This window comes from Grampus griseus, assembly GCF_964374135.1.
Source record: "Grampus griseus genome assembly, chromosome: 1".
In the NCBI taxonomy this organism is placed as follows: domain Eukaryota; kingdom Metazoa; phylum Chordata; class Mammalia; order Artiodactyla; family Delphinidae; genus Grampus; species Grampus griseus.
This window is the reverse complement of record NC_139017.1, coordinates 71670928-71694229: the sequence shown is the minus strand read 5'-3', so window position 1 is coordinate 71694229 and position 23302 is coordinate 71670928. Positions and strand designations below refer to the sequence as shown.

The following is a 23302-nucleotide window of genomic DNA, read 5'->3' as shown; positions in this document are numbered from 1 at the left end:
GTCTCAGATGAGATTTGGCTGCTACCTTGATTCCAGCCTTGTGAGACACAGAGCAGAAATGTCTAGACTCCTAAAATTCCAGGGAATCTGTAAGATAATAAATGGTAACGTTTTAAGCTGCTAAAATTGTGGTAATGTGTTACACAGTAATAGAAAATTAATACATGTATGTGTGTACATATATATACTTATTTATTTCCTCGTTCTGAAAGAGCCTAAAAGCATTGCCACACCTCAGGAACAATGACAACCTAGTAGCAAACAGTATATCAAGTACCCAGATTTTGATTTCTAAATAATTCCCATTAAAAGAAACCAGGGACTTCCCTGGTGGCACAGTAAGACTCCATGCTCCCAATGCAGGGGGCCTGGGTTCAATCCTTGGTCAGGGAACTACATCCCACATGCACGCCGCAACTAAGAGTTCACATGCCACAACTAAGGAGCTGGTAGGCCACAACTAAAGAGCCCCCCTGCCGCAAGTAAGACCCAGCGTAACCAAATAAATATTAAAAAAAAAAAAAAAAAGAGAAAGAAACCAAAACTTCTTGAGTGAAATAACTGATTCCTGATCTGAGGCAAGGAAAGAACAAGGTAAATCTGATAAACAACAGCAAAGAAATAAAAGCAAATACCAAAACAAACAAAAGAACCAGGGTGAATGATACCTTTCTATGACAGAAAGCAGGGAAATGCTCAAAGATGAATGAGGTTATGCCTAAAAGAAACAGGGCCCAGCTTAAAGTGTCTTCTGTGATTAAAATTTGGGAAATTTGTGCATGTCTCCACAAAATGATGGTACTGGATTATGATATATTAAATTTTTTTTTGCGGTACGTGGGCCTCTCACTGCTGTGGCCTCTCCCACTGCAGAGCACAGGCTCCGGATGCGCAGGCTCAGCGGCCATGGCTCACGGGCCCAGCCGCTCCACGGCATGCGGGATCCTCGCAGACCGGGGCACAAACCCATGTCCCCTGCATTAGCAGGCGGACTCTCAACCACTGCGCCACCAGGGAAGCCCTAAAAATTTTTATGAGTCCATACAATCATCTTCCCAGAAAAATATCAGCTAATAAATGTTGAAGAAATGACAGAATTAGAAAATTACCAGTTTGCAACTAACAATGTACTCACCAGTTTAGTCAAAGATCATAATGGATGCTAAAATATTATATTAAAAAAAAAAAGACTGCTAGAGAAGAAGCCAGAGCCTCAACTATCACCCCATGATTTACTAATTTACAACAGTAAAAATGTATCTTTACATTGGAGAGATCTGGTAGATACCACACCTTAATCAAGTGATCAAACATGGCATAACCAACAGTCAAACAGTAAGTGGGATGCAATTAGAAGTACGAAATATCACATATGTAATACTCCTACCAAGATTTAACCTAAATCTAATCATGAAGAAATAATTTTAAAATTGTGGAATGTAGCACAACAAGCTTAAGTTCCTCAAAAAGGATCAATCTCATAAAAAACAAAAGATAGGGAATATTCTAGATTAAAATAATACACATAGCTAGCAATCAGGTGCAACACATGTTATCTGTTTGGATTCTACATTAAAAGAAAACAAATTGAAATAAAACATAATTTTAGGACAATAGGGAAAATATAAGTATGGGCTGTATATTAATGATATTACTGATATACCGCTTTGTTTAAAAAAAATAAATAATTAATTAATTTTATTTTTGGCTGTGTTGGGTCTTCATTGTTCTGCGTGCATGAGTTTTTTCTAGTTCTGGCGAGCAGGGGCTACTCTTCGTTGCGGTGCACGGGCTTTTCATTGCGGTGCCTTCTCTTGTGGTGGAGCACGGGCTCTAGGCGCACAGCCTTCAGTATTTGTGGCACGCAGGCTCAGTAGTTGTGGCTCGCGGGCTCTAGAGCACAGGCTCAGTAGTTGTGGCGCACAGGCTTAGTTGCCCCGCAGCATGTGGGATCTTCCCAAACCAGGGGTCGAACCCGTGTCCCCTAGCAGGCGGATTCCTAACCAGTGCACACCAGGGAAGTCCTACTTATTTTCTTAGATATGATAATGGTATTAAGATTAGGTAGGAGAGTATCCTAGTTCTAAGGTGATAACTTCTGAAATGCATAGGGGTGAATGAATGTCTGCAACTTACTTTCAAAATTTTCACCGGACAAAAATGTTTTCCCCTGCAAAAATGTAAATGTGTGTATAGAGAGAATTAAAGTAAATGTGGCAAAATGTTGATAAATTTAGGTACGGTATATGAGTGTTAATTTTGCCAGAGATTTGAGTATTTTCAAACAAACAAACAAAACAAACAAAAACACTGTGAAAAAAATAAAACAGTTTAATCTGGGAAGGTAGTCCCCTTGTATGCCTATGCAAGATTTACTGATCTAGGGCTTAAGGGAGGTGAATTAGGTAATTTCTAAGGTATGTTCAGGTTGGAAAGTGCTAATACTGTGTTTTTACAGAGAAAACACGACTACATGTCTATTAAAAAGTATTTTAAAGAAGTATTATTTCACTTCCCAAATTTCTAGTTTACAATAATACCATCATTACTATAGCAATTATGATGTCATTTGTAATTTCTACACTTTAAGATATGTTAATTCCCAATTTTCATCACAAAACTGTATTTTCCTAATCTCTTCCTTGAACTCTGATAGTATTTACAGTTTGCGACACACATTTCCTAAGGGAAGGCTATATCATTTTCCACTCTCAGTAACAGAATAGAGGGATATCTCAGAACTTGAGATAACAGATCTCCTGCAAAGTTTTCCTGGTAAAATATATATAACATAAAATTTCCCATTTTAACCAATCTTAAGTGTGCAGCTCAGTGGTATTAAGTACATTCACACTGTTGTACAACCATCACTATCATCCATCTAGAGAACACTTCATCTTGTAATACTGAAACTCTGTATCCATTAAACAATAACTGCCACCAGCCCCTGGCAACCACCATTCTCCATTCTCTCTCCATGCATCTGACTACTCTAGGTACCTCTTATAAGTGGAATCAAACGGTATTTGTCTTTTTCTGACTGATTCATTTCACTTAGCATAATATTTTCAAGGTTCATCCATATTGTAGGAGGTGTCCAAATTCCTTCTTTTTTAAGGCTGAATAATATTCCATTGTATGAATGGGATATAATTTTTTGAAGTATCTTAAATCTTGTTATTTATTAAAATATATTAAATCTTGTTATTAAAAGTCCATCAGGCCTGTATTAAAGAACAGTCAAGTGAGAAATAGTAATTGCTAATGAAGCCACTTTATTATCACTAGAGGGAGCTAGAGCAACAGAGCTGCTGCCAGATACAAACACATTTTCCTTAGCCATAAGACTGGACATAACCAAGCTTCTATAAAAAATAGAACGGAATGTAAATGTGGTTATGGATTCCCTCCCAATGCTTCTCCATTTCTAAGTGGCAAACTGAACTTTCATAAATCATGATTTATAATTCCTGACAATATACAGTGATGGCCTGATATGTTCTACTCCACATTAGGAGCCAAATCACATGTGGAAAGTTTTTAATCATCTCTGTTAATGCAATCTTTATTTTTTATTATATTAAAAAATCACTTTTCGGACTTCCCTGGCGGTCCAGCGGTTAAGACCCTGCGCTTCCACTGCAGGGGCCACGGGTTCAATCCCTGGTTGGGGAATTAAAATCCCACATGCCTTGGGGCCAAAAAGACAAAACAAAACAAAAAGACTTTTATTTTTTTCTAGGAAAAAAAGAGGCAAGAGGCTCTTAGTTTAATCATGATGGGTGACTGCAGAGAAAAGAGTATAGAAAACAGGATTTAAAAGACAAATGCAGTGACTTCCCTGGTGGCACAGTGGTTAAGAATCCACCTGCCATTGCAGGGGATACGGGTCCGATTCCTGGTCTGGGAAGATCCCACATGCTGTGGAGCAACTAAGCCCATGCGTCACAACTACTGAGCCTGCATGCCACAACTACTGAAGCCCATGTGCCTAGAGCCTGTGCTCTGCAACAAGAGAAGCCAGAGCAATGAGAAGCATGTGCACCACAACAAAGAAGAGCCCCCACTCGCCACAACTAGAGAAAGCCTGCGCACAGCGCTGAAGACCCAACGCAGCCAAAAATAAAAAAATTTTAAAAAGACAAATGCATAAAAAATAATTATAAATGTATGTTTTAGGGCACAAAATGAATAAAGATGTAATTTGTAATTTCAATAATATAAAAGGAAGGCATGGAGCTTTACAGGAATAGCATTTTTGTATGTGACTGAAGTTAAGTTGGTATCAATTCAAATTACAGAGTTATATCTTTAGGAAGTTATATGTAATCTCCATGGTAACCACAGATAAAATAGCTATAGAATATACACAAAAGGGAATGAGAAGGGAATCAAACAGGTAACTACAAGAAGATCAGCTAAGTACAAAAGAAGGCAGTAAGGAGGAAATGAGGGACAAAAAGCTATAACACATATGGAAAACTAAATGGCAAGCATAAATCCTTTCTTATTAGTAATTACTATAAATGTAAATTGAGGAGACTTTCCAGTCAAAAGGCAGAGAGGAGCAAAATGAATATAAAACATGATCTAACTACATACATGCTGTCTACAAGAGATTCACTTTAGATCCAAAGATGGGAACTGGATGCACATGAAAGGATGGAAAAAGATATTCCATGCAAATAGTAACCAAAAGAGATAAGGAGATTATACTAATATCAGAAAAAGAGACTTTAAGTAAATAAGTAAAAAACTGTAACAAGAGACAAACATTAAATATTGACAAGAGAGTCCATTCACCATAAAGCTATAACAAGTATAAAAAAATATTCAGGGCTTCCCTGGTGGCGCAGTGGTTGGGAGTCCGCCTGCCGATGCAGGGGACACGGGTTCGTGCCCCGGTCAGGGAGGATCCCGCGTGCCGCGGAGCGGCTGGGCCCGTGAGCCATGGCCGCTGGGCCTGCGCGTCCGGAGCCTGTGCTCTGCAGCGGGACAGGCCACAACAGTGAGAGGTCCGTGTACAGCAAAAAAAAAAAAAAAACACCAAAATATTCACCAAACATCAGAGGACCCAAAATATATGAAGGAAACACTGACAGAATTTAAGAGAGAAACAGACAGTTGTACAATAACTGTTGGCAGAACAACAACACAGAAGATCAGTAAGTATGAGAACAACATTATAAACCAATCAGTTGTAACAGGAACAGAAATAACACTCTACCCAACAACAGCAGATTACATAGTCTTCTCAAGTGCACATGGAACATTCTTTAGGACAGACCATATGTTAGGCTACAAAATAAGTCAATAAATTAAAAAGGATTGAAACCATACAGAATATCTTTTCTGATCACAAAGGAATGAAACTAGACATGAAGGAAAACTGAAAAATTCACTTATGTGTGGAAATTAAACAACATACTCTACTCTTAAGCAACCAATGGGTCAAATAAAAAAATCAAAAGGGAAACTGGAAAATACTTTGAAATGAATGAAAACAAAAACAGAACAAAACTTACGTGATGCAGTAAAAGCAGTGCTAAGAGGAAAATTTTTATGTGAAAACACATAAATTAAAAGAGAAGAAAGATCCCAAATCAGTAACTAACTGTACAATGAACACTCAGTGGTACAGCCACTGTGGAAAAGTTTGGTGGTTCTTTTAAAAGCTGCATGTATACTCGTGCTTCTCTTCATAATCTAATGTATCTTTTGCCTTTTACTAAAGATTCATCTGGGGAGGGAAAAGCATGACTGCTGCTACAATTTTTTGAGGCCTTCTGGGGATAAACAAAAGAAATAAAAATTAAAAATAAAAATAAATTAAAGCTACATGTAGAATTACCATATGGTCTAGCAATTTCACCCCTAAGTTTATACACAAAGGACTGAAAACAGGGACCTGAACAGATAAATGTATGCCAATGTTCACTGCAGCATTGTTCACAATACCCAAAGGCAGAAACAACCAAAGTGCCCATTAACAGAGAAACAAAATGTGCTATCTACATACAATGGAATATTACTCAGCCAGAAAAAGGAATGAAGTTCTGATACATGCTACAACATGAATGTTAAAGAGATGTTAAATAAAATAATCCATACCCCAAAACACAAATACTGTGTATGCTTCCATTTACATGGGGTACCCAGAAGAGGCAAATTATAGAGACTGAAAGTACATTAGACATTTATTATGTGCTGTGGAGAGTTTTAGGAGTGGGTAGTTTTTGCTTAATTATTATAGTTTCTGTTTGAGGTAATGAAAAAATTTTGGAAATAGACAGTGGTAAATGTTGTACAACATTGTGAATATAATTAACGCCACTGAAGTGTAACCTTAAGAATAGCTAAAATGGCAAATTTTATAAGTATTTTACAATTTAAAAAATTAATAATGTAATATACCAAAAACTATTGACTTGTACACTTGAAATAGGTTAACTGTATGATATGTGAATTACATCTCAATAAAACTATCTATAAAAAAAAGGATAGGAAACATCTTTTAGGAGACAGGAAACAACTCTTTTGGAGAGTGAGACGCAGAAGAAACAACTAAGATTTACTTTGAGTGCCTATTGTATGCCAGTGGTTTTACATATATCATCACACTTGGGTAGCGTGGATGCGATATCAGAATTCATACTTTAGAAACAAAACAATTCAGTTTGAGATGACGAAAAAGTTCTGGAGGTGGACAGTGGTGATGTCTGCACAACAAGGTAATGTACTTAATGCTACCGAATGGTGCACTTAAAATGATTAAAATAGTAAATTTTATGCCATGTATATTTAACCACAATATAGTTAATTAAAAAATTTAAAACATGAAGCTACTCTTGTTTTAAAAAATGTTACTCTGGACACTGGTCCTGGCAATGATTTTTTTGGGTATGATACCAAAAGCAAAGGCATCAAAAGCAAAGATAAGCAAACTAAGAAGCTTCTGCACAGCACAGGAAATGATCAACAAAACAAAAACTACTAAACGGGAGAAAATATCTGCAAATTATATCTGACAAGGGGTTAATATCCAAAATTTATAAAGGACTCACTCATACAACTCAAGAGCCAAAAACCCAAACAATCTGATCAAAAAATAGGCAGATGGTCTAGACATTTTTCTAAAGAAGACATACAGAAGACCAACAGGTACATGAAAATATGTTCAATATCACTATCAGGCAAATGCGAATCAAAACCACAATGAGCTATCACCTCACACCTGTCAGAATGGCTATTATCAAAAAGACAAGAAATAACAAGTGTTGTTGAGGCTGTGGAGAAAAGGGAACCCTTGTGCACTGCTGGTGGGGATGTAAATTGGCACAGCCACTATGGAAAGCAGTATGGAGGTTCCCCAAAAATTAAAACTAGAACTACCATACGATCTAACAATTCCACTTCTGGGTATTTATCTGAAGAAAACAAAAACACTACCTTCAAAAGATATATGCACCTTCATGTTCACTGCAGCATTATTTACAATAGCCAAGATAGGGAAACAACCTAAGTGTCCATTGAGAGATGAATGGATAAAGAAAATGCTATATATGTAAGCATATACACATACACAAATACACAATGGACTATTATTCAGTCATACAAAGAATGAAATCTTGCGATTTGCGAGAATATAGACAGACCTTGAGGGCATTACGCTAAGTGAAGTAAGTCAGACAGAGAAAGACAAATACGGAATGATCTCGCCTGTATGTGGAACCAACAAATGAGGGAGTTCCCTGGTGGTCCAGGGGTTAAGAATCCGTCTTCCAATGCAGGGGATGTGGGTTCAATCCCTGGTGGGGGAACTAAGATCCCACATGCCACGGGGTAACTAAGCCCGCGGGCCACAGCTAAAGAGAAGCCTACAGCCGCGGTGAAGAGCCCAAATGTTGCAACGAAAGATCCTGCATGCCGCAACGAAGATGCGTCATGTTGCAACTAAGACCCAATGCAACCAAAATTAAATAAGTAAATATTAAACAAAAAGCAAAGGACAAACAAATGAACACCCCCCCTACACACACACACACACACACACAACCGGCAACCAAGCTCACAGACACAGAGAACAGACTGGTGGTCGCCAGAAGCAAGAGGTACAAAATGGGTGAATGGAGTCAAAAGCTACAAACTTCCAGTTATGAAAGAAGTAAGTCATGGTAACGTAGTATACAGCATGGTAACTATAGTTAATAATACTGTATTGCATATATGAAAGTTGCTAAAAGAGTATGTTGCAAAAGTTATCATCATAAGAAAAAAAGTTTTTTAACTATGCATAGTGACAGTTTAACCAGACTTATTGTGGTGATTATTTTGCAATATTCACAAATACCTAATCATTATGTTATACATCTGAAGCCACTATAATTTTGTATGTTAATTATACTGCAATAAATAAATAAATAAATACTTCACTCAAGTTATTTTCATCATTTTCTTAGTGATTGAGATAAAAGCAGGTAAACTGAAATTTTCACCTTGTTTTGCTAAAAATGGTCTGTGTGACTTGAGCAAGTCATTTAACCTTTTAATAGCTTCAGTTTTCTCATCTGTCAAATAAAGGGTTAGGTCTAGTTGAAATGAGGGAGGCTGAGTGTGCATGGGAACAAGGGACATATGTGAATCCCTGAACTTTCTGTTCCAGGGATTTCTGCCTAAAACTGCTCTAAAAAATAGAGTTTATTAATTAACAAATAAAAATTCAAAACTACTTCATACAGGGAATGGTGTGAGGTTCAGCATTCATTCAGTCCACACTCCTATATTTAAATTGAACTTAGAACGTAGAATGTTCCTAAAGCATTTCAGGGGAAAATTAACCATATTCTGGTGTTTAATCCAACCGTAACCACTAGATTATCTATAACAAATAAATTTTAATCCACTACCCTTTGAGCCTCAGTTTCTGACAAGCAGCATGATTCAGTGGTAAAACAAGAATGGTGAGACCTCTAAGTGTTCAAAACCCCAGTAATGATTTCGATGATAAATTTTATAAACTTAGTAAGTTCCTTAACTTTTCTGTGTCAATTTCTTAAATAGTAGATAGTAACCCTTACTTTACCATTTCCCACAGATTTAATATGAAAGCATTCTGAAAATTTAAATAATATATCAAATGTAAGATGGCACCATGCTTTCATTTTATTTCCAAAGATACATACTATTTTGAGGAAATGACAGCTAAGTGTAAACATTATGTGTTATACATGTAATATAAATAATAATATAGTGTTATATAATATATAATAAATACATCTATATTTTACATATATAATTCCCATGCAAACAAGCAATATTCTGTAAGCTTGAAAATTACAGTTATCCCATTTCCTGTAATAGATTTAGTGCTCAAAAGTAGCCCATAAATCAAAGGAAGTATATGAGGAGAGTTTCTTATTTTAAAAAACTTAGAAGTCACAGTATCTGAGAGCCAGGATAACCTTAAGATATGAACTGTGTAGTTCAACAGCTTCACTTTATACATCAAGCTTCATTTTTACCACTCCCAGAGAAACTTAAGTATTCTGCCCAAAACATTACACGACAGTGGCAGTACTTTTAGGAGTACTAAAAGTAGAAACCTTACCCCACAAACGTAGAACTAAGGGCTCCCTTCAAAGTAGTGTTAATTTTTCGATATTTTGCTCTTCACCATAATGTATACTCTAAAGTCTGAAGTTCACTCTCCAATTCACCTGATTTATATCTGATATTTCATATTCTTAAAACTCCTATTAGATAAAATTTAAATTCCAAAAGTAATATAGCGTTTTTATAACTTCACGTAATAAAGACACATAGAAAATAAGAAGTAAAAACCTCATTACCCCATTCCGAATCCTATAACCTAGAAGGGTATAGCAGGCACAATAATATGCAACCCCCTCCCCAAATCAAAATCCCCAGAAGCTGGGAATATGTAGAAGAAATTGAGGTTTCTAATCTGTTGATTTTGAGATAGGGAGATTATTCTGGATTATCTGGCTGGGCCCAACTTAATCACAAGTGTCCTTATAAATGGAAGAGGAACAAAAATGAGGCAGTCAGTGGGAAAAAAAAAAGTGAAAACAGAACCAATGTTGAAGTGATTCAATGTGAGGATTCAACTTGTCACTGCTGGTTCTGAAGACAGAAGGGGCCCCAAGCCAAGGAATTCTGGAAAGGCAAGAAAAAGAATTCTACTCTAGAGCCTCCAGAAGGAACACACAGCTATGCTAACACCTTGATTTTAGCCTAGAGAGATCGATTTTGACTATAAAATAAATTTGACTTGCTTTAAGCAACTTAAATAATTTATTACAGCAGGCATAGAAAACTAATACACAGGTTAATAGTTTGATGACTATAATACTAAGACATTCTTTGGTGCCTGTATACATGTACATAGTAATAGAGGTTTTCTTAAACCAAGGAGTACTGGCTGTACCACTTTTATCTGGTGTATTAATGACATCATCACACACCTAGGAATACAAAAAAAACCATCAGGATCATCACTAAGTCTAGCCCAATCCTTTCATCCAATCAGTCTTTAATTCATTTCAATTTTAATGTAAAAAATGTTCAAGAATCCACCCTTTCCAACATCCAGCCACCTTAGCTATCACCTCAGCTCATGACATGACTTCTATCCTGGAGAACCACAAAGGTGTCCTGCTTCCTAACTCGTCTTCTAACTTCTAATATTTCCTCATCTAATTAATTTCCCATACTGATACTGGAGTCTAATCTTGATCCAATTTTAACTGAATCACACCCTCCCCTCACAGTTCTTTAAAATCTAAAATGATTTATATAAAAAAGAGTAAACTTGCAATGTCCTTGTACCATTCTGTGATCCAAAAAACAAATTTCCCTAACATGGAGGACTTTTAGGGCAATGAAACTATTCTGTGACACTACTGTGGTAGATACATGTCATTATACATTTACCAAAACCCATAGAAAGCACAGCACCAAGAGTGAACCCTAATGCCTACTATGAACTTTGGGTGATACTGTGTCAATACAGGTTCATTGATTGTAATAAAGGTACCACTGTGGTGCAGGATGTCCATAGTAGGGGATGTTGTGCATGCATAAGGACAGGGGGTATATGCAAAATCTCTATACTTTCCAACAATTCTGTTGTGAACCTAAAACTGCTCTGAATAATTGTTTATTAATTTAAAAAACAAAACAAACAATCCCCACCCCAATTGCTACCAACAAAAAACAGCCAGCCCACAAAAATATATTGGCTTCACAGTTTGTAAGAATGCACACGTGTATTATTTGATCTGTTTTAAAAGATATTCCAAAATATGGCTTCCCTGGTGGCGCAGTGGTTGAGAGTCCGCCTGCTGATGCAGGGGACGCAGGTTCGTGCCCTGGTCTGAGAGGATCCCACACGCCACAGAGCGGCTGGGCCCATGAGCCATGGCCGCTGAGCCTGCGTGTCCGGAGCCTGTGCTGCGCAGCTGGAGAGGCCACAACAGTGAGAGGCCCGCGTACCGAAAAAAAATAAAATAAAAAATATCCAAAATAAACCATTTTCTTCTCATTTATTTCTATGAGATGAAGAGCTAGTTCTAACATAAACAAGGTCCTTTTCAGAGTGAAAGACTTTTATCTGACTAGAGACATTTTAAAACACTAATGTAGTTGATGATACTGATCTTTTGAGGAACAGTCTGATTTTATTATTAATCTCTCATTTTTAGGAATTTAATCCAGAAGAAGTACATCAGTCAAAAAGTAGAAGTAAAACTTTAACTACAGTGAGTTCCCTGGTGGTCCGGTGGCTAAGACTCTACGCTCCCAATGCAGGGAGCACGGGTTTGATCGCTGGTCAGGGAACTAGATCCCACATGCCGCAACGAAGATCCCGCACTTAGCAACGAAGAACCCACATGCTGCAACTAAGACCCGGCATAACCAAATATAAAAAAAAAAAAAAACGCAAAACCAAAAACCAAAACTTGAAATATAGTTTTTAGCGGAGAACTTTATACCTGCTTTTCTATTCAGCAAAAACATTCCTTTAAAATCGTAACTGTATTAGATCTTCCCCAAATGCATTTTCATTTTCTCATTTGTAGTGACAATGCTAATTTTTTTTCAGGCATTGTCACCTGAAATAATGACCATTATTTCTCAGCCTTCCCTGTGGCTGAAGTATGGTTACACGACTATGTTTCAGTCAGTAACTGTAAATGAGGTTTTGAAGTTTCCTTTCTTAGTCAGATTAGCTGCTATAATGAATTACCATAGACTTGGTGGTCTAAGTAACAAAATTTTATTTCTCACTGTTCTGGAGGCTGGGAAGTTCAAGATCAGGGCTGGGTTCTAAGTGAGAGCCCTCTTCCTGGCTTGCAGATACTGCTTTCTTGTTGTATACTCACATAGTAGAGAGAGAAATCATCTCTCTCTGTGTCTCTCTTTATAAGGATGTTAATCTCATTCAGGAGGGCTCCACCCAAATAACCTATAATTATTCAATACTTCCCAAAGGCCCCATCTCTCAATATCATCACACTGGGGATTAGGGGTTCAATATATGAAATTTCAGGGGAACACATTCACTCCATAATGCCTCCTTACAAAGAAGGTACAATACTTGTTTTTTACTCCCTTTTCCTCTTTTATCCTCTCTGTAATGAAGACCTTATGGCAGTTATGTTGGAACAAAAGGTAACCATAGGAACGCAAGCTTAGTGTTGAAATGGAAGAACAGAAAAAAAGGAGTCTAGGTCCCTGAAGACACTGTGAAGATACCATGTTAACTCTGAACTGTGTACTTCACAACTTTTTTTAAATTAAAGGAAAATAAATGTTTATCTTTAAAAAGTCTTGGTTATTTGAGAGGGTTTCTTATCATTGGCAGCTGAAACTAAGCCTAACTAATAAAACGTTTTCATGACCCAAGCAGCAGAAATGGAGTACAAAGAGTTTATGTGATACCTACCTCAGTGGCAAATTAATGAAAGATCTTTTCAATGCAAAATAAAGTGTTGTGATTTATATGTTGATCACTTTAACCATACCAAGTCAGATGTATCTCTAAAATGTAACTGTTCCTCTTTCAATTTCATTCTTTTCTTGCCTAAATTCAAGAATTCCTCATGACCTTTTGATGGATACTGTGAATTTCTGCCATTAGTAACTCTCTCATTCAATTCATTTTCCACTCTGTTGCCAGAGTTATTTTTTATTTTATTTTTTTTTGCAGTACATGGGCCTCTCACTGTTGTGGCCTCTCCCGCTGCGGAGCACAGGCTCCGGATGTGCAGGCTCAGCGGCCATGGCTCACAGGCCTAGCCGCTCCGCGGCATGTGGGATCTTCCCGGACCGGGGCACGAACCCATGTCCCCTGCATCGGCAGGCGAACTCTGAACCACGGCGCCACCAGGGAAGCCCAGCCAGAGTTATCTTAAAACACAAATTTGCACTTCCTTTTCTAAAAATAGTATTTTAAATTTCCTATAGCTTAGTGGGATAAATATCTTAAGAGTCAGTAAAGTCCACGGTCCCTATCACACAATGCTTATTTTCCACAACACCACATTTCAGAAAAAGTGAACTTCTGAGTTGTTCTAATACATGAAAAGTCTTCGCATCCTAGTATGTGCCTTGGTACATGCTATCCTAACTGGAATGCCCTTCTCCATCTTGCAAACTACTGCTGAATGTCCAAAACCTAACTCAAGTATACTCTGTGAACTACTTCTTAATGAATGATATAGTGAGTTGATAGCTCTCTGGGGTTTTAAAATGTTTCCATCAGAGGACTTATCAAGCTGAACTTTCCCAATGGAATATGAAGTTCTTAAAAATAAGAAGTATTTTACTCATCTGGCAAATAGTTTGGAACACAGCATTTAACAAATGAGGAATGAGTGTAGAAAACCATCAAGATCATTTTAGATACAAGCAGAGTGTCCCTTTTCTTAATTTCAATTAACAAAACAGGCATCATTAGAATCCAAACTACAGAAATATAATCTAGAAAGGCAGAGAGAAGATAAAGATCAGGGAAAATAATTAGCCCCAAACAACATATCATGAGTACAGTGAACACTGAGGTGTTTGTGATGAGATTTGTATTTGTGTATATTACATTTGTATTGTTTCTTGTTTTTCTTGATAGTCAAAGTATTATTTAAAACATGGAAGAATGACAGGTCTTTAAAGGATGTCAGCTGATAGGTACCACTACTTACTCTGTAGTTTTGTAAACATCAGAATACAGCCCTGCTTTCTGATACTTCTTCTTTGGGGGACGTGGGGCCTTCTTTTCTCTTGGGATGAGAGAAAGCACAGGCTGCAAGGTACTTTCAGGTTCGGGAGGTTTGGCTGGGGTTTCAGGAGGACTGGGAATCTCAACTGCTGCTTCAGTAAAGCTAGAAAGAGAAGTTTAAAGATAATTTTATGGTGAAATTTTTTTCCTACAAATAATTATCTATTTAAAAAAACATCAGAGCAATTATAAAAAGAGACATGTGGACTTCCTCATCTGGTCATGCTGGAGTAACAGATACCAGATTTCTGTCCTCCTGACAGAAACTAATAGAAACACGGCAAAGTACAATAAACCTGAAGTAAGTTTATGAAACAATTATCAGACACTGGACAACAGTGACTATAGCACTGTGATCCCTGAGAAAATTGGAAATAAAATAGAAAGAAATGATTCCTATAACCACTTTGCCTTTACAAGGACTGAGGTAGAGGGAGTAGAGCCAAAGCAGAGAATGGCCAACTTAATGAGTTGAAAAGAGATCAGAATATGGAGAGGCTGAGGTAGTTAGAATTTGTGAGGCAGAGTACTGGAGTGGAGAAAGCTATGGAGAAAAATAACTCTAGAAATCTGTGTAAGGGTCTCCTTTAGTACATTGCTAAATACTAAGTTTGTGTATGTGCAAGGTGAAATTCCATAAGGCCGGACAAAGAACCACCAGAGTATTATAACCTAAACAATTTCCAGAGCTCCCACATGATGACAGATACTCAGATTCCACTAGGGAGAGTGAAAGACACTGCCCAACACTGTGGGCATTCAATAGAGATCCCAGAGGGTAACATTATCCATTTTTGTAGGGCTCAACTATCTCTGGAATAAAAGCCAGCTCTAATAAAGCTTAAAAACTAACTTCAAAAGAATCCAAACCAATCCACAAGTAACTTAACTGCCTACCAAAATAAAATCGAACATACAGAAAAGAACAAAAAACATACACACAATAATGTGACATTTACAATATTAAAAAATTCAAAATTAAAAAAAAGAGCAATGACCAAAATTTTTCTAAATTTGATAAAAAGTATAAACCCAAAGTTCCAAGAAGCTAAACAAAGCAGAAGCAATATAAACTAAAAAAAAAATCAAGTATGGCATATCATAATAAACTTCCTGAAAACTATTGATGAAGAAAATAAAAAGAGCCAGAGAAAAAATACACAGTCTATACAGGAGTACAAAAATAAGAATGAATGCAGATTTCATGTCTGAAATAATGCAAGCCAGAAGGCAATGAAAAGACATCTGGAAGTGCTAAAAGGAAGGGGAGGGGAGGAGCCTGTCAAAAGAGAATTCTAAATCAATCAAAAACATCTTTAAAAATTAAGGTGAATATAGTTCCAGGCAAAGATGGAATAGACACTTCTACCTATCCTCCCATTAAGTACAACTAAAAACCCTTGAAATTATATATAAAATAAACATAAGCACACAGATTGGCTAGGTACCTTGGGACCTAAGCAATGACATATCAGGGAATTTCCTAGATTTTCTTTTTGCCTCATACTTAATAGTGAAAGACTGAATACAGTTTCCCAAATATCAATGAAAAGACAAATGTCTGCTCTCATAACTTAAATTCAACATCAGTTAAAGGTCGAAGCCAGTGCAAAAGGACAATAAAAAGAAAAAAATATAGAAGTGTGAGTCCTCCAATTTTGTTCTTTTTCTTCAAGATTGTTTTGGCTATTTGGAATCCCTTGAGATTCCTCATGAATTTTAGGATGGATTTTTCTATTTCACAGAAAACATCACTGGGATTTTAATACGGATTGCACTGAATCTGTAGATCACTTTGGGTAGTACTGATATCTTAAGTCTTCCACCCCATAAACACAGGCTTTTCTTTTTCTTGCCTAACTGCTCTGGTTAGGAATTTCAATACAAAATTGTACTGAAGCGGCAAAAGTGGGCTTCCTTTCCTAGTTTCTGATAATAGTGGAAAACCTCTGTCTTTCACCACTGAAGTGGTCAGCTGTGGGTTTTTTACATACAGCTTTTATTAGGTTGAGGTAGTTTCTTTTTATTCCTAGATTGCTAGCTTTTTATCATGAACATGTGTTAGATTTTTGTCAAAAAATTTTCTGCATTTACTGATATGACCATGTGATATTTCTTCTTTAGCCTGTTAACGTGATTTTCAAATGTTGAACAAGTTTTGTATAACTGGGATAAATCTTACTTGGTTATGAGATGGATTGGCTTCATATTTTATTTTATTTTTTCCTATTCTCCTTATAGCCAAATTCATTTTTTCTGTGCCTTACCTTATGTTTCTTCCTCCTAAAATCAAAAATGTTTTCTGCTTTCCTGCTTATATGTGTCTGTATATATTCTACATATATAAACTCTTCAAGTGTCATGTTTCTCCAAGTTCTGTCTATAGACCATGTATATCAGAATCACCTTGGGGGCTTTAAAGGAAATGCAAATGCCTACTCATAGAATTTTAAAAATTCTTATTAAGGAGATCTGAGATGGACACTTCCTAACCTTGCTGGTCCCTAATACCCGACACTGTGCACTCTCATTACAAGAGCATCCTTCTTATCCCACTCGGGCTCTGACACCGTAGGCTGGGTTAACATTCCCTTGCCCTCGCCCCATAACCCAACTCTTCACCTCAATTAGCCTCCCAGCTCAGGGTCACCATGGTTTCCACATCCCATACAGATACCTACCAAATGGCTTTACGACTGAATTCTTCAGGAAAGAAAAGAGAAAGAAGAGGAGGTAAGGTATTTTAAATATGGCTTTATGGGAATTCCCTGGCAGTCCAGTGGTTAGGACTCAGTGCTTTCACTGCCATGGCCTGGGTTCAATCCCTGGTCAGGGAACTAAGATCTCACAAGCCACGTGGCACAGCCAAAAAATTTAAAAATAAATAAAATAAAATATGGCTTATGATATATTTATCTACATTAAGACAATACATGGTTTATTTTTGTGGCTTTTTTTTTGCTTTATAAAAACAAAATCAGTTAGTATATCATTTTTAGGGTCTTGTTTCTTTCATTTAATCTTGTCTAAGACTCATTCATTATCATTACATGTCAGTTATAATTCATTAATTTTTATTACCATATCATATTCCATTGTACAAAAAACTATAATATACTTATTCCTTTTCCTGTTAATCTGGGATATTTCCAGTTTCTATATATTATAATCAATCTTGCTACTACTTTTCCAAAAAATGCTTTCTGGTGATCATTGGGCAGGAGTTTTCCTAAGCTGTGTAAAAGGTAATTGCTGGATCATACTGGGTTGTTTTGAAATACTTTCTTGGTTACATACTCTGGATACCAAAAATGTATAAATTATATCTTATTCTTTTTTTTTTTTTTTTTTTTGCAGTACACGGGCCTCTCACTGTTGTGGCCTCTCCCGTTGTGGAGCACAGGCTCCGGACGCGCATGCTCAGCAGCCATGGCTCACGGGCCCAGCCACTCCGCGGCATGTGGGATCTTCACGGACCGGGGCACAAACCCGCGTCCCCTGCATCGGCAGGCGGACTCTCAACCACTGCGCCACCAGGGAAGCCCTATAAATTATATCTTATAAATTTCTTCTCCCAGTTTGTAGCAAATCTTCATACATTTATTCGGATGATGTTTGATAAACGGAAATTCTTAGTTTTAATAATAATGCAGTATATCAATCTTTACCTGTATGCTTACTGCTTTTGATATCTTGTTTATGAACTCCTTTCTGAGAAACAAGGTCATAAAGTTTTCCTCCTTCTGTATTAGCCTTTAAAAGTTTGAAGGTTTGCTTTTTACACTTATGTATTTATTTAACCAACTGGGAACTGACTTTTATACATGGATTAAGACAGAATCCAATTTCATTCCCATTTCTATGCAATATCAACTTCTGGGGCACCATTTATTGAATATAATTTTATTTCCTTATTGATATGTAGTGTCACCTCCATCATATAGCAAGCTCGCATGTATGGATCCGTTTCTCTTATCCAATTCTATATTCAGTTCCACGCTAGCTCAATATACCATAGCTTAAAATTAAGTCTTGGGGCAAATCCATTGTTTCATTCAGTGATTCCATTCCTAGGTATATACCCTAGAGGAATTAGTGTCCATATCCACCAGTGAACATTAGAGGAATGTTAAGAGCAGCATTTTTGGGTAATAGTGTCAAAATGAAAATAACCCAACAGTAAAACAGAAAAACTCTATATCTGCATCAACATGGATGGATCTAGAGATTATCATACTCATCGAAGTAAGTCAGAAAGAGAAAGACAAATACCATATGTTATCACTTACACGTGGAATCTAAAATACGACACAAATGAACCTATCTACAAAACAGAAACAGACTCACAGACATAGAGAACAGACTTGTGGTTGCCAAGGGGGAGGAGAGGTGGGGAAGGAAAGGATTGGGAGTTTGGGATTAGCAAGTGCAAACTAGTATATATAGTATGGATAAACAAGGTCCTACTGTATAGCACAGGCAACTATATTCAATATCCTGTGATAAACCATAAATAGAAAAGAATATGAAAAAAATATATATGTATAACTGAGTCACTTTGATGTACAGCAGAAATTAACACATTGTAAATCAACTATACTTCAAAAAAATTAAAAAAAAAGGAAGACTATTACATACAAACAATGGATAACTATAAAATAACAAAAAGGAGGTAACTACAGCAACATGCAACAACAGAGATGGTTTTACATTTATATGTTGAGCAAAAAAGGTGAGGCACAAAAGCATATGTCCTGTATAATTCCATTTCAGTGAAGTCCAGGAAGGATAAACTAAACTATATTGTCTACATTGACACTTAAATGGTATGAAAAAAGGTAAAATTCAGGAGACTGATTATAGTTACTGGCAAGGAAGTGGTGTATGACTGGGAAAGAACATGGGATGCTACCAATGTTCTATATGTTCACCTGTTCTGTATCTACATAGGTGTTAACTTTATAAAAAAATTTTTTAGGGCTTCTGTGGTGGCACAGTGGTTAAGAATCTGCCTGCCAATACAGGGGACATGGGTTCAAGCCCTGGCCTGGGAAGATCCCACATGCTGCGGAGCAACTAAGCCTGTGCTCTGCAACAAGAGAAGCCACCGTAATGAGAAGCCCGCGCACCCACCACGAAAGAAAGGCTGCGCACAGCAACGAAGACCCAATGCTGCCAAAAACAAATAAATAAATTTATTAAAAATAATTTTTTAAACTGGTTACTTCTATTTATACACTTTCTGTATGTGTATTCCTCTTCAAACTCCCTTCATATTCTCTAAAGAGTTTTAATAAGACTGAAATGATCTTTTTAAAGAGAGATAGAACCCTCTTTTAAACCTGGTCCTGGTGCTTTCGTGTGGCAAGACGTCGTAGATTCAATTTACATTACAGAAGCACAAAGGGTATTTCTTTCTGAGTAGGTATTTTTCCTAGGAATACAGCACATACATTTCAACTGAGTTTTACAATTTGTTGGGCATAAAGTTCTTAGAGTACTCACATTTTAATCTCTCATATATAGCTTATTTCCTTTTTAGTTCCTAATTTTATTATTCCCTTTCTCTTCCTTTATTGATTAACCTTACCAGAAGTTTGTATATTTTATTCGTTATCATTAGTATTACAAACTTTGGTCTTCAGTGACTCTCTCTACTGTACCTTAGTTTTATTTTGTTAATTTAATGTATATGTTTTATCTCTGTCCTTTACATTTTGGGGCTTATTCTCATTTTTCTAATTTCTTTTCTTTTTTAAATAAATTTAAAAATTTTGGCTGCAATGGGTCTTCGTTGCTGCACACGGGCTTTCCCTAGTTGCGGTGGGGGGGGGGGGTTACGCTTCGTTAGAGTGTGCAGGCTGCTCATTGCGGTGGCTTCTCTTGTTGTGGAGCACAGGCTCCAGGTGCACGGGCTTCAGTAGTTGTTGCTTGTGGGCTTAGTTGCTCCGCGGCACGTGGAATCTTCCCAGACCAAGGCTCAAACCCGTGTTCCTTTCATTAGCAGGCGGATTCTTAACCACTGTGCCACCAGGGAAGTCCCATTGTTTTTAGAATTTCTTAATTGGACTCTTTGTAACCAAGAAGGACCCTATGGGGTCTTCCCAGGACAGACCCCTCCCCTATATCCTCTGCTTATTTCCTCTCTGAAGTACCTAGATAATAGTATCTGATGCACATTTCCTGAAGTTGTTTAACAGATGCTAAAACCAAATGGGAGAAATTACTTACTTGATGATCATAAGCACCACAGACCTACTGGCACCTAAGGACTGATAATCTTAACCTCCGTGACACCACCCTGTTACCTCACCATCAACCAATTGCAGATTTGTGCATGAGCTGATCATATACCTGGGATGCCCCTCCCTCACCTTGCCTTTAAAGATGCTTTCCTAAGCCCAGAGATAAATCCATGCACTTATGGTCACCTAATCTATGACAAAGGAGGCAAGAATATACAATGGAGAAAAGACAGCCTCTTCAGTAAGTGGTGCTGGGAAAACTGGACAGCTACATGTAAAAGAATGAAATCAGAACACTCCCTAACACCATACACAAAAATAAACTCAAAATGGATTAAAGACCTGAATGCAAGGCAGACACTATAAAACTCTTAGAGGAAAACATAGGCAGAAAAGTCTTTGACATAAATTACAGTAAGATCTTTTTAGACCCACTTCCTAGAGTAATGAAAATAAAAACAAAAATAAACAAAAGGGACCTAATTAAACTTAAAAGCTTCTGCACAGCAAAGGAAGCCATAAACAAGACGAAAAGACAACCGTGAGAATGGGAGAAAATATTTGCAAATGAAGCAGGTGAGAAAAGATTAACCTCCAAATTATACAAACAGCTCATGCAGCTCACTATGAGAAAGACAAACAACCCAATCAAAAAATGGGCAGAAGACCTAAATAGACATTTCTCCAAAGAAGACATACAGATGGCCAACACACACATGAAAGGATGCTCAACATCACTAATTACTAGAGAAATGCAAATCAAAACTACAATGAGGTATCACCTCACACTGGTCAGAATGGCCATCATCAAAAAATCTACAAACAATAAATGCTGGAGAGGGTGTGGAGAAAAGGGAACCCTCTTGCACTGCTGGGAATGTAAATTGATACGGCCACCTATGGAGAACAGTATGGTGGGTTCCTTAAAAAACTATATATAGAACTACCATATGACCCAGCAACCATAACTGAAAAAAAGACACATGCACCCCAATGTTCACTGCAGCACTATTTACAATAGCCAGGATATGGAAGCAACCTAAATGTCCATCAACAGAAGAATGGATAAAGAAGATGTGGTACATATATACAATGGAATATTACACAGCCATAAAAAGGAACAAAACTGGGTCATTTGTAGAGAAGTGGATGGACCTAGAGACTGTCATGAAGAGTGAAGTAACTCAGAAAGAGAAAAACAAATATTGTCTGTTAACGCATATATGTGGAGTCTAGAAAAATGGTACAGATGATCTTATTTGCAAAGCAGAAATAGAGACAAAGATGTAGAGAACAAACGAATGGATACCAAGAGCGAAAGGAGGGAGGTGGGATGAATTGGGAGATTGGGATTGACATATATACACTATCAATATCATGTATAAAATAGATAACTAATGAGAACCTACTGTATATAGCTCAGGGAACTCTACTCAATGCTCTGTGGTGACCTAAATGGGAAGGAAATCCAAAAAAGAGGAATATATGTATATGTATAGCTGATTCACTTTGCTGTACAGCAGAAACTAACACAACATTGTAGAGAACTATACTCCACTAAAGATTAATTTTAAAAATTAAAGATAAAAATGTTTTCCTAAAACCCATCAGGGAATTCGGGCTTTTTAAGCACTACCTGTCCTGAACTCCTTGCTTGGCATCCTGTAATAAATGCTGCACTTTCCCTCATCACAACCTGGTATCATTAGTTTGGCTTTACTGTGTACCAGCGAGCAGACACAAGTTTTGTTTGGTAATATCCTCATTCGTAAATTTTCAGCATTCTTGAAAATAATATAAGCATTAATGGCTATGAATATCCCTCTAGTACCTCTTTAGATACATCCCACAAATTTCAATATGTAGCACAGTATTTACTCAGTTCTAAATATTTTTAATATTTTAATAATTTTATTTTTTTACATGAGTTTAAAAATTTTTTCTTTTTTCCTTTTAGATCCAGGATTTGAACGCAGGGTTTTCTGAATCTAGAACCCAGCTCATAATCATTACAATATTCTTTTGCATTCTGGTTTGTTATTAATCAATGAATAGTGATCAAACTCTTTAACATGGTGTACAAGGACCTCTGCAAGATCTGGTCCCTACCACCTTTTCTCTAGACCCATTTGACACCATACTACTCTAATTAACGTGTTTTGGCCGCAAAACGTTTCTTTCATTTCCCTGAACCTGTCATGCTTTTTCATACTTACCAGTCTAAAATGTATGCTCTGGTGTTGCTCCTCTAAATAACAAATAAAGTCTGTTCTTCAGATTTTACCTTAGTCATTACTTCCACAAAAAAACTGAGTCAATTACCTCTAATATAAGCTCATAAACCTAAATAATTCTTCATAATAGTTAGAATGTAAGAACCATGAGGACAGGGAATATTTCTATATTTGCTTACAACTGTATTTACCCTCAGCACATGAAATAATTTTGCAATAAATAATTTAGAAATAAATTAAGAGGGACTTCCCTGGTGGTGCAGTGGTTAAGAATCTGCCTGGCAATGCAGGTGACATGGGTTCGAGCCCTGGTCCAGGAAGATCCCACATGCTGCGGAGCAACTAAGCCTGTGTGCCACAAATACTGCGCTGTGCTCTAGCACCTGAGAGCCACAACTACTGAGCCCACGTGACACAACTAGTGAAGCCTGCATGCCTGGAGCTCATGCTCCGCAACAAGAGAAGCCACTGCAGTGAGAAGCCCGTACACTGCAACGAAGAGTAGCCCCTGCTTGCTGCAAGTA

General features: G+C 37.1%; 1 protein-coding gene across 4 annotated transcripts in view; it reads right to left on the bottom strand.

Moving 5' to 3' along the window:
• The window catches only part of ASH1L (ASH1 like histone lysine methyltransferase), a 206190-nt gene that overhangs the window by 90662 nt on the left and 92226 nt on the right, over positions 1-23302 (bottom strand). For 3 of the 4 annotated variants that reach the window (XM_082650630.1, XM_082650631.1, XM_082650632.1), the window contains one exon: positions 14223-14402. The exons of the other annotated variant lie outside the window; for it this stretch is intronic. In XM_082650630.1, coding sequence (XP_082506756.1) covers positions 14223-14402 — 180 coding nt within the window. The remainder of the gene's footprint in view (positions 1-14222; positions 14403-23302) is intronic. 4 annotated transcript variants of the gene reach the window in all.